The following is a 13,146-nucleotide window of genomic DNA, read 5'->3' as shown; positions in this document are numbered from 1 at the left end:
ATTAATACGGGTACAGTTTCATGGTGCCAGAATGGCAGAATATCCTTTATCCTACCGTTTCAACATGACTTTTTAAACTTCGGATATCACGATAACTTCGTTATGATCAATCATAAAGAAATTAACTACATATTTCACATACGGCTGTTGCTGAAATATTGTGAAGCAATAGTGCAGTCTTGCGCGAATGAGAATGGCGCATATTGGGGAAATATTGTTGCAGATATTAAAATTTTTAGTCTACAGAAAAAGACTGAAATGTAGAGGTATTAGAAAATGTACGAACAATCCTGCGATAGAAACTAATAACGTAGTAGTTAAAGCCTTGTGGAGGAGAAAGGGGAAGACGGGCAGTGAAAGGCCTAAAAGTAACTGCAGAGGAAGACAAAATTCATAGAAGGTCACACATTATATACGACGTCGGCTGTATAAAGCGGAAGAGACTGACACAGATTTAGAAGACTCTGTCGTAGACTGAAATGTATCGCGTACGCCAATATATTAAAGTCAAAGTCTTAAATGCCCATTTTGTACTTCATGGTAGAGAATCTGCTTAGTAAACTTCCAGCGTTTGCTCAAAGCTCGTAAACTTGCTATGACAGCGACGGCTGCAAATCGTCGATGGGATAAGTCTGTTCCTTATCTCCAGACAGATAAGAAGAGCGCCTTGTTTCTGGCAGGGATGTACTACACAAAGAACGCTGGATCACGAGTATCTGGGTTAGTGAAGCGAGATCATCCGGAAGTTGCAGAGCACATGGGGTCTCTCACTTGCCAAAATTACTCCCTCGTTGCCACTGACAGCGAGGGTACACATATTTAGTTGCTCGTGTTATTATTTATTCCGCGAGTGTGGGAAGATGCTGGAAGACTTTTTGTTTTCTCCTTGCAGAACATGACACAGACGTTACGGCAGCGGAAGAGCGCGCGCTCAGCTGCTCGGCTGTGCTGCGCTACCTGAAGAAGTCCGCCTCGGAAGCGTGCAGCGTGGCGACGGCCCGCAAGCGGCTGCCCATCCTGCAGTGGTTGCCCGCCTACACCTTGTCCACTCTGCTGCAGGACGCTGTGGCCGGCATCACCGTCGGCCTCACCGCCATCCCCCAGGGCATCGCGTACGCCGTGGTCGCCGGCCTGCCCCCACAGGTGAGCTGCGGCCAGCCGTGCTCGTCCTACGATGAAATGCGCCTATTGCAGTGCCGGCCGGTGTGGCCGTGCGGTTCTCCGAACTTCAGTCTGGAATAGAGTGCTGCAACGCTCCATGTTTGACCGGTCACAGCTCGCCTGTTGACGGAGGCACCGAGCCGCTCTTGTCCGGCCCCACACGACTCGGCTCGGTCACGTACTCGCCCCATGTCTGATGTCCGAATTCCGGACACGCGGATAACCGAGCATGACCGGTCACCGCTGACGTCTTACCTCGCCTCGCCCCGGCTCGCTGCAGTGTACTGTACAAATACAACGCCTCTCTCTGTCTCTCTCTCTCTCTCTCTCTCTCTCTCTCTGTCTCTCTCTCTCTCTCTCTCTCTCTCTCTCACACACACACACACTCACACACACACACACACACACACACACACACACACACACACACACACACAATGTATTTATCTCCGACTCTCTCTCTCTCTCTCCTTTAATACAAAAGTAACGTTTCCAAGAACGGGTACGTAACACAGCTGAATTCATAGGGCACTTTCTTTTATAATATTTACTCCTGTCTTCCTAACGTCCGGGAATTTTGTTGCAAATAAAACATTGATCACAAGAGACCAACCTGTGTCAATGTAATGTGTTTTAAGCGTCAAATAGTGCACCTGATTATGCGAATCAGTCCACATATCAACTGTCGCAGCACATGTTCTATTAATAACTTCCGCAATATCAGAAGGCATTGTGCTGTTTCGTATTGCATCAGCTTGTTCTTTGACATGTCTGCTTATAGTAGAGGGATGTGGCATGACATCTGCCACGTTAACTTCATAATGCGCACCTAGATGTATTAATTCTTGGCCTAGTTCTCTGAAACTTTCACTGGAAACAGCATTAAAAGGTGTCATATCTTTAGCACACATTGCAACACGCGTTGCTGTAGTACTATTTTTTATTAATGCCGGTATCCCTGAAGGAGCTGTATCTTTGTGAGGTTTCTTGCAACTGTGTTTCTTTAAATGAGTGGTTCCCGATAGGAAACACAATAATGTGGAGCAGTTTATGCACGATACGTACCCAGTAGACGTACTGTTTTCGTCTACAACCAACAAAACTATGCTCCATACTTGGCTTTTTAGACCTTCCCATCTCTCCAATGTGTAAACATTGGTTTCAGTCTTACGTCTTACTGCACTGGCTTCCTCGCACGGCATGATTACAGAGAGAGAGACACACCACAAAGGAGAAGCCCGTACCTGTAATGTGTTTGAAGTTACGTGGTACGTATTCGGTCACAGCATCTATGCTCGGTCACAAGGACTTGTGCGGGCAGCCTATTCAGTTAGGGTGTGCTCGCCCCATCTCGTATTTTCTGCTCGCTTACTCGGCCATGCAGGACTCTAGTCTGGAACCGCGTGACCGCTACGTTCGCAGGTTCGAATCCTGCCTCGGGCATGGATGTGTGTGATGTCCTTAGGTTAGTTAGGTTTAAGTAGTTCTAGTTCTAGAGGACTGATGACCTCAGATGTTAAGTCCCATATTGCTCAGAGCCATTTGAACCTATTGCAGTATTTACCGGCAGTTCCATTCTAGGGAGTTCGGCCTAGAGTTGGGCAAACTTTTAAAAATATCGATTCATATTGTGTGCACGTCTATAAAAGGCGTCGATATTATCGATACAAAAATATTTATGTTTCGATGTATCGGACGACATTTTCAATATTTACAGAAGTTTAAAATAATTAATGGAAGTTACAGGAATGATTTAAAAAACTGTGTGTCGGACCGAGAGTGAAACTCGGGACCTTTACCTTTCCCGGTCAAGTGCTCTACCATCTTCTTCTTCTTTTTTTTTCATCGCGTCTGCCCGGAGCGGACGTCGTAAGACACCCTTTTAAGTTCTTTGTTGATACATTAACTCAGTTTTTTTTATTACAGAGGGCAGCTAACAGAGGGCAGCTAACCCTGTGACCTAACACGCTCAGCTACCGTGCCGGCTGCCATCTGAGCTATCCAAGCACGACTCAGGACCCATCCTCACAGCTTAATTTTCGCCATTACCTCGTCTCCTACCTTCCACGGTAGCAAACGCATAATGGGAATGAAAGCTGTGAGGAAGGGTTGTGAGTTGTGCTTGGGTAGCTCAGATAGTAGACCCCTCCTCACAGCTTAATTTCCGCCATCACCTCGTCTCCTACATTCCGAGGTAGGAAACGAGGTGATGGGAATGAAAGCTGTGAGGACGGGTCGTGAGTGGTGCTTGTGTAGCTCAGATAGTAGACCACTTGTCCGCAAAACCCAAAGTTCCCGAGTTCGAGTTTCGGTACGGCACGTAGTTTTAATATGCCTGTAAGTTTCAAAACCCAAAGTTCCCGAGTTCGAGTTTCGGTACGGCACGTAGTTTTAATATGCCTGTAAGTTTCAAAACCCAAAGTTCCCGAGTTCGAGTTTCGGTACGGCACGTAGTTTTAATATGCCTGTAAGTTTCAAAACCCAAAGTTCCCGAGTTCGAGTTTCGGTACGGCACGTAGTTTTAATATGCCTGTAAGTTTCATATCAGGGCACACTCCGCTGCAGAGTGAAATTTTCATTCAGGCTGTGCTTGATAGTTCTGTAAGATGTACAGGAGAGCTTCTGTAAAGTTTGGAAGGTAGGAGACGACGCACTGGAGGGATGAAAACTGTGAGTCGTGCTTGCGTGGCTCAGATGGTAGAGCACTTATCGCCGAAAGACAAAGGTCCAGAGTTCGAGTCTCGCTCCGGCACAGAGTTTTAATCAGCCAGGAAGTTTCATATCAGCGCACACTTCGCTGCAGAGAGAAAATTTCACTCTGAGTGAAAGCATTTAAAAACTGACATGTACTTTATCATATCCGACATTAACCAATAAAAGACATACAACATGCTATAAAATCACTTATTTACAAAAAATAATTAATGAAACCAACAACCGTCACCGACAGACGTTAACAGAACTCTTTATTTCATATGTTCCGCTGTCAGTCTGCTTCTGTTATCTAGCTTACTAAGGAAGCAACAGTTTCGGACAAAACAGAACAGGCTTGGCATAGTACATATTTTTGAGCAATTTCTGACAAAGTGGGTGTGAAACGACGACTAAGCATTTCAGCCAACAGAGTACATTTTCCATTAAATACCAGTGCAGTAATGTGTGCGGTATTTGTGCCGAGTGTACGATACTTTTACAGTGTCTATCTTTTCTTGAGCCAGGCAATCGGGGTGTAAGAGAAACGCACATTCTGCCTCATAGTTTGGAGCAATGAGTAATGATGTTCGCCATTATCATACAGTGCTGTCACTAAATGTGTCAATTTTTCACCTCATATCTATCATTTGCAATGGTAGATATGAAACACAGAAGTAACAAGCTTTCATGAATATGCAGTATAGATACACTCATGCTCAACTCTGGTCATTTTTAGTACTCAATATGTAAGTTAACTAAGCTCATTGCAAAATATTTACTGTCAGATTGCGAAGAGTGGTAATAGCTGGAATGGGGAAGAAGTCTGCTGATGAGATCTATAGCGCCTATGAGTCAAGAAAAGACAGACAATAAATAATCGCTTTAGCTTTAGTTATTAAATACCGATTAATCGACATTTCGATAATATAATTACTGAAGTTACACATTGCTGTCATTTTCAGGAGATATCCATGTTTTGATAAATCGATACTCATTGTCAGTCTCTAGTTTGACCACCTGGTGCAAGTCCTCTTATTTGGCACCACTTCGGCGGCTTGAGCTACGATGATGATGAAATTACGATGAGGATAACGCACATACACACACACACATACACACACACACACACACACACACACACACACACACACACACACACACATACACACACACAAATCAGCGACCAAGCCGGGAACTGAAAGCGAGGCTCCGTGATCGAGAGTCAACAATGCTAACCACAAGACAACGAGCTGCCAACGTTCTCATCCTAGAGAGCATGTATTACATGGGAGGGTGATAATCCTACCATATCACAGAAGATGAGAGGGACGATTTGAATCGAGCGCCGGCAAAGGCTTCAGTAACCTTTCCTCTGTTTAGCGGACTTGATGTGTGCAGCGTGGCGTGAGTCGTATCAATCCCGACTGACCAGGCGAACACGGCCAGTGCCACCAGTGGATTTGCCAGGAACTTCGCTAGGTGGAAGAGGAGTCCAAATACGCTAACACGTGTCTCGGCTTATCCGTAGATACTCGACCCTTTCTGAAAAAATACAGTCAAAGTTTTCGAGGTACTTTCGTGGCTTTTAGCGAGCGATATCCTCAGACAAAATGATGGCTCAGTGATTAGCACAGTGGGTTCCTAATTTTGCGCCCCGAGTTCGAAACCAGGTTATTGCTTTCTTCATTTTATTTTATTTACTTTTTTATCTACCCTTTGTCCGTAGAAGGTTACTACATGACTGTTTGTTATCAAATCAGGGGACACAAGGCGTTATATTAACTGTAAAATTCTAAATGGATTTCCAATAAGTGATATATTAATAATATGATGTGTGTGTGTCTGGCTGTTGATTTTTCATTCTCTTCTCAGTTCTTATACTAAATCTTATATTTTATTCATATGTTTGTTCTTCAGGAAGACTTGCTGCATTTCCTTGGATGATATCGATCGTGTAAACATTCGAAACACACGTATTCCGAACACCACCAGCATCCCGTCAAGGCAGGTTCGTATGAACCTCACTCGGGAAAGAAACATCGTTAACGTTGCTGAAGACTTCGAGCGTTGGCAATAATTTCGCGGAAAATCATGGATAACGGCTCACTTTTCCAAAACCTAGCGCTTGGAATTGATTATGAATCAAAATATACCATAAGAATTTCACTGAAAACAATTTCAAATAATTTTCTCGTTTGTTTAATATTCATTCATCTGATATACAATTAGTAGACGAATAAGGACAATATACGCTGGAAAACGTTCTTGTAGTAACATTCTACACACATATGTATATAAAGGAAAACAAAAATAAAAGTAATAATCGGGTTTCCAACACGGGACTCAAGAATAAGAAGCAAACTTTGAGCGTCGTTGTTTCAGAAAAGGTCGAGTATCTACGGATAAGCCGAGGCATGTGTTCGCTTATTTTTACCCCTCTTCCACCGAGCGATGTTCATGGGAGATCGGGTGATGGCACTTTCCGTGTTCTCTTCGTCAGTCGGGACTGGAGCGAGCCACGTCATGCTGTCTAAATTAAACGAAAAAGACGTGATCGTGTTGTGTACCCAATGACACCTCATAGCATGGCTCCAGTTCCTTGGTCTGTGTAACGATGCTGAGCGCAATCTGACAATGGTTGTACTCAGACTGGGCTTTCAGATGCACTCGATGTGGTGCCAAACATACTCCTGTGTCCAGTGTTATCGTAGGGTGCACCACTCTTAGCATACCTCTCTCTATTGACGCGCAAAAGGAAACCACAAAAATGATCGCCACGCCGACACTCCATAGTGTTCTAGACGTTTTCGTACTGTTTGAATATGTTTCTTGCTGTAAACTCAAAGATATCTGGTGTTCCCCAGATCTGATCCGAAGAGTGTAAGTGTTATGCTCTTTTTTCATATAAGACGAGAGAGTGCAATGCTGTTTTTTTCTCAGAATTCTTAGTATAACTGATTGTTTTGTTTGGCCACTCTACACAATGAAAACACTATCACAGTGAAACAACAAATTAGGCGTACAACCAGTTATATTTGATTTTTGTAGTTTGCCTAACCACTGCAAAGTCATAGGCCAGCGAACGATGTAATCTAAGTCAGGGTTGAGGTTAACAGTGATATATTTTCTCTAATGATTGACATGTACCATAGTAAAATGAACAGACAAGATTTTTCTCTAAAACTCAAATCAAAACACAAAACGACTCTAAGGCCGTGGGAAGGTACCAAAAGCCGTGGAAGACTGTATTGAGAAAACTCATCAAGATCTGCGGCTCTGCGCAGAGAACAGTACAACAATTTGCCACAAATTATAACCAAATTAAGCAGCACAAGCTGCGTGGAAAAGTAAGCAGGTAATGAGCTGCTTAGAATGTAGATAGCACTTCCACAAGATGTGACACTTAAATGTTTCCAAATCAGCTAGCGTGTATCGGTCATCACAGACGGGTGCCAGAGATTACCCCTTCTCAACGACGGCCCAGAGACGAATGTCCAGAATCTAAATTCACTACTTTCGTAGTTTCAACAAACTCTAAGTGGAAGAGACGACTCAATGCTGTTGCCAATGTGACAGACGAGAATATCGCTTATTTCACGAAAAAAACAGGGAACTGCAGCAAAAACTTCCCAATCTTGACGTTCAAAATGCACTTTAACGTGATTGGTACTTCTGTGGAGCAGTGTTCCCTCTACTAATCGGGCTCTTCGCACCAAACATGGTGGTGCAGCGATTCAGTTAAAATGGATAACTAAACTTTCGGAGCAAAAACAACCATCGTTCTCACTCCAGTCGGTCAGTACTGTAGCACCACGGCCTTTTGATGTCCATGCAGAAAAGGCAAAAACACCATCCACGAATACAGTCTACGGACAGGATGCCATGGCACCCTCTGGCCACAGGAGGGCCAGGGTACGAGCTGTGTCCGCACTAACACAAAGCAGGCCACAGTCTCATATCCATGAAAACTGCCTGTCTTCCTTGGAAGACATGCCTATTCTAATGACATCCACTGTCTGCCTTCTGTCTACGCTGGCCATTGTAACCGAGCGGTTCTAGGCGCTTCACTCCGGAACCCCGGTGCTGCTGCTGTAGCAGGTTCGAATCCCTCCTCGGGCATGGATGTGTGTGATGTCCTTATGTTAGTTAGGTTTAAGTAGGTCTAAGTCTAGGGGACTGATGACCTTAGATGTTAAGTCCCATAGTGCTTAGAGCCATTTGAACCTTTTGTCTACAACAGGATTTTGAGACTACATCGGAAGCGCAATGTCCTAGCCGAAAAAACTCAAAAGCTTTTCTCCCAAGCACTCAAGTCTAATACACACAAAATAATAATGGCAAGATAGTGACATAAAATGAAACAATATTGCTTAGCAATATGTAAGAGTACTGTCACAAAACAAGCCCAATTTCTCGAGGTGTGCGACGTAGCTGTACGATACTGCAACCTCGTCACACGATTAGTGGCCGAGAGGGAAGACAATGATCGCTCAGGAAACTGCCCTTCCTCGCCGGCTCTAGTCGTGTGACGAGGCTGAGATCCTGCAGGCCATTGAGTCTGAGCCTCTTGAAGCTATAGATTAGACATTCTAACGACAGTCATGGGAACCCGAACAACTTGAGCAGCAATGTTGTAGAAAGACAAATCGCTGTCACCATAAAACGTGAACCGCCGTTGTCTAATTCAGAACGTATTGGTAGATGTTTCAGCTTCTTGTACGAGACATAGCACGATCTTCTCAAGAGAAAACAACGCTCAACGTGATTTCTGAATAATAAAACTGCTGCTTAATCTTTCCTCGTATACAGAATGCAAGTGACATAATACTGCTTTGTGCAGTAGCGCTGAAATATTAGTCATTTGCACATCTGGTACACTTAGTACAAAGTGAGTTTGATGTAAGCGGCCTCCATTGTGCTACTGTTTTAATGGTGAGAGGTGGACAGCTCTGTATCAAAATAAGCGAGAATTTTCGATTTCAGTTGGAAGAAATCTGCTAGTTTGATGTTAAGGGCGTCTGATAGCATTTCAGTTTCTCCTCGCTTTCCAGATAGGGATTCTGTCTCAGTTACTGATGGTAAAAGAAACAACTGAGATATCCATCACCAGAAACCGTCTTCTTCCTTGTATAAGCGCCATTCATTGAATATGCACATCGTTTTCCTACGAGATATATTTTCTGAGTTTAGGGTCGACTGTTGATTTATTCTTTTATGGTTCAAACACAGGATTCCATGGATTCCATTCTAGTCACCTGCTAGCTGATGAGACAATACTGTACAATGACAAATGCTTATCCGTTGCTTTTTTTTATTTATTTTTAAAACGAAGTGAACCACCCCTCACCATCCTCTACCGTTTTCCGACCTCCTTCCCACTTCCGACATATACCCACACTTATGCATCACATGCCCGACCTCATATCATGAAAAGGAAAGTGAAAAGGTTGTCAGTTAGATGTGCCTAGTACTATAAAGAATTACCTATCGGCATGATTAGGCAGTCTTGCTCTAATCCCCATTGTCTCGCCACATGTCTGAAAATGTTTGGTTCCATTGGTCAACATCTACTTTAACAGCAAGGTTATGTAACTTATTTCAGGGGTCCATTATTCAAAGCCTGTCCACAAAAACAGCGGCACTACATCAAAATAACAACGAATAACGACGGGCGAAAGGTATAATAAGAATAATTTATGACTTCTAAGTACTGCATCTTTTCGAGTCAGTGCAAACTTTAATTTTATTAATTTACTATATACCTACTGTTTTAGTACAGTTAGTCTAATTCTGAAGACGACGCTCATAGTAGCGTCGAAACCAGGTCAATTTTGACTTAATATTTGTGATAGAGGGCTTATTTGTTACAATATAATTTATGATGTTCACAAATGGTGGTGTTCTAGACGACTGCTTAATGGATAAGCCATGTAATGTTCTACTTTGAAATATTTTTTCTTTCAATGTACCTGTTATAAATAATCAACTGCGCTTCAGAAAAAGTAATAATGTTATTAAATTCATTTCTGCCTTAAAGAGAAAATTGAATCTCATTACTCTTCATTGGAGTGGACCTATGTTGCTTCAAAAATTTTCATCATTCACCCACTACTATTAAAACGCCTGATATTAAGCAAACGTAATTTTCTACTCCGTAACGATTAAAATTTTATTTATTAATTTAAACCATATATTACGACGTCACAAATGGAAGAAACTGTTCGCATTAGTGAGGAACTATTTCAATGACTTCTTAATGCAGATCCGTTTCTCGATTCCGAAGAATGTTCTTACGCTATGGGTCGTTTTATATACACAAAATCTATAAAATCATTGGTAGTGGACGAGCAGTTAAGGACGGACGCGTTCTCCCACCCCACCAGAAGACAAAAACTGCAGAGTCTGTATATAAACTCTAAACTAAACTGCACTCCCTTCGAACAGGTCTTGGAAGACCCGATGGCACCGACCGGCCGCCGTGTCATCCTCAGGCCACAGGCGTCACTGGATATGGGTACGGAGGGACATGAGGTCAGCACACCACTCTCCCGGCCTTACGTCAGTTTACGAAACCGGAGTCGCTACTTCTAAATCAAGTAGCTCTTCAGTTTACCTCACAAGGGCTGAGTGCATCCTGCTTGCCAACAGCACTCGGCAAACCGGATGCTCACCCATCCAAGCGCTAGCCCAGCCCGACAGCGCTTAAATCCGATGATCTGATGGGAACCTGTACTCTACGTAAACGATGAACATAAGTCTTGGGCAATGGAAGGAACAAATACAAACTGAATGTTCTTTCATAATCTGCAGCGTCACTCTCATTTCTCTTTTATCAGGCTCGATCAATACTTTTCCGTCAGAGCGCAAGAAAACATTTCCAGTAAATTGCTCATCAATCGTCGCCAAGTATTGTAGATCGATTGTGACGAAACTTGTCACCGCGCAAAAGCACATTTTAAGGCCAAAAATTCTTTACATTAATACACCATGACAAATAGTTCCTCAGTAACGAGAGCAGTCTCTTTCCTTTCATATCACAGTAATATAACTACTTTTGTTATCAAAAGTGTTTCATTCTTGCGTAAAGTATTCTGTAAATAGATAACATGTAGTTATCTACAAAAATTGTTGTGAAATAGGCTGTATACGGCTCGTTTCATATTATTTGCCTACATGGTGCAACTGATCTGTGCACGCCTAAACCAGTAAACCGGTTTCAACCAACTCGGTACACGTAGCACCTACCATTGTCTGGGAAGAATCTCTGGGGTGGGAAGAGGGGGGGGGGGGGTGAGGGTTAAGAACCACCTACCTATCAAAGTGGTAGGAGTGAGGTGCAAAGAAAGTGTAGCCCACGATGCGTGAATAGCTATATTTTAATCCTTCCCCTTTGAGAAGAAGTAGCACTTAGTGTCTTGCAACAACTTTACATATAATTTCAAACCTTTATGAAACTTTTTCTCGCTTACAGCCCCCCTCCCCTCTCCACAAAATAGTGAAAGGAGAAAAGTTTATCGCTTATTGTTTCTGCAGTAAAACTGCCGCATCAGGAATGGCGTTTTAATTTATTACTTCTTTACTACCGAATGTATTCGCGACACATTTTGCAGATAGTATTCACACACCACTGAACGTACATGCAAAATTATATAATTGTCCAAATCAAAATTCAAGGGATATGACGTCATAAACACGGAGATACATGACAAATTGCCGCGCTGTGCGTGACATTTAAATTCATTACTTCTTTGCTGCTAACTCTTTGTGCAAAAGTATCTACATATGCCGCTGAACGTACCCGCAAAATGACATTAGTGTATCATTATACGACATCTAATTCAGGAGATAGGATATCATAGACATTGAGCTGCGTAAAAACGAAACTGCAGAGAGAAATTCATTGAGATATAGAACTATTTGTACAAAGACGTTTGAAATATGTTAAATATATGTTAGATATAAGTTATACATGTGTATAGGACAAAGCCACTAGTAAACGGCTCCCCCCTAAACCTTTGGATCGAATTCATCCAAACTTGGTACACACACCACTTATTATCTGGAAAGAAATGCTGTGGAAATAACAACCAAAAACCTCGTGTCGGAGTAGGGGTGATAACGTGGAGAGAGAAGAGGGTAGGAGGCGATGGACAGAGAGGGGAAAGGAGGGCATGGACATTGATAGGGAGGAGATGGAGGTTGACAGAGAGAGGAAAAGGGGTATATGGACAGAAAGGGAAGAATATTTATATGCTCATCCTTGTAATGGACCGTTACCAGAACTTGGGCTGTTCAGTATGAAATGAAAATCAAAACACCTACATTCAGATCCTCAATGTTGTCCTGACAGTCGGTTGATGAACGAAGGGATGGTGTCTTGTAAACCAGAGATTTACAGACACCGGTTAAATAATATTGGCTTTGCACATGACATTGGATTCTTCTCAGTTTCGTTGGTCAAGGGGCCTGCAGATGGTGTAATGGAAATCCGAAACTGCTTGCACAAATAAATTACATACAAAAGTGATGGATACAGGCGTTTTAATTTTGATTTCAAAAGGGAAGAGGTGTAGATGGATGACGAGAGGCGGGAGGAGGAGATGGACAGAGGAGGGAAAGAGGAGCAAATGGACAGAGGAATGGAAAGGAAGGAGATGGACACAGGACGGGTAAAGGACGATATGGATAGAGTGAGGGGGAGGAGGAGATTGACAGAGCGAGGTGGGAGGAGAAGATAGACTAAGAGAGAGGAGGAGACTATAGACTTAGAGCAGTGACGAGGAGGTAAGGGGGAGGAGGATATTGACTTATAAGATGGACAGTGGGGGGAGGGGGTGGGCGAAGGAGCACATCGACAGAGGGGGAAGGAGAAGATCGACAGAGAGGTGAGGAGCAGATGGACAGAGAAAGGGGGGAGGGGAAGATGGATAGAGAAGATTGAGGAGGAGATGCACAGAGAGAGGGAGAAGTTCAAATGGCTCTGAGCACTATGACACTTAACATCTGAGGTCATCAGTCCCCTACAACTTAGAACTACTTAAACCTAACTAACCGATGGACATCACACACATCCATGCCCGAGCAGGATTCGTACCTACGACTGTAGCAGTCGCGCGGTTCCGGACTGAAGAGCTTAGAACCGCTCGGCCACCGCGGCTGGCAGAGGGAGAAGGAGGAGATGGACTGCTGCAAGATTGTAGTAAATACATACCCTGGCAACGATGAAAACTCGGCTAGTCTTCTATACTACTAAGCATCTCGGAACCCAGAATGCAGTATCTGTTGCAGGTT

General features: G+C 43.3%; 1 protein-coding gene across 2 annotated transcripts in view; it reads left to right on the top strand.

The window, feature by feature from the left end:
- Nucleotides 1–13,146, top strand: part of LOC126334992 (sodium-independent sulfate anion transporter-like) — a 183,679-nt gene that overhangs the window by 88,409 nt on the left and 82,124 nt on the right. For both annotated transcript variants that reach the window (XM_049997809.1, XM_049997808.1), the window contains exon 2: nt 893–1,143. Coding sequence is in view for 1 of the 2 variants with exons in the window: in XM_049997808.1 (XP_049853765.1) it covers nt 893–1,143 (251 nt within the window). In the remaining variant the exon portion in view is untranslated. The remainder of the gene's footprint in view (nt 1–892; nt 1,144–13,146) is intronic.

The sequence above is a fragment of the Schistocerca gregaria genome, chromosome 2, assembly GCF_023897955.1.
Source record: "Schistocerca gregaria isolate iqSchGreg1 chromosome 2, iqSchGreg1.2, whole genome shotgun sequence".
Lineage (NCBI taxonomy): Eukaryota > Metazoa > Arthropoda > Insecta > Orthoptera > Acrididae > Schistocerca > Schistocerca gregaria.
Note: the sequence above shows the minus strand (reverse complement) of the source record. Positions and strands in the feature narration are given on the sequence as shown.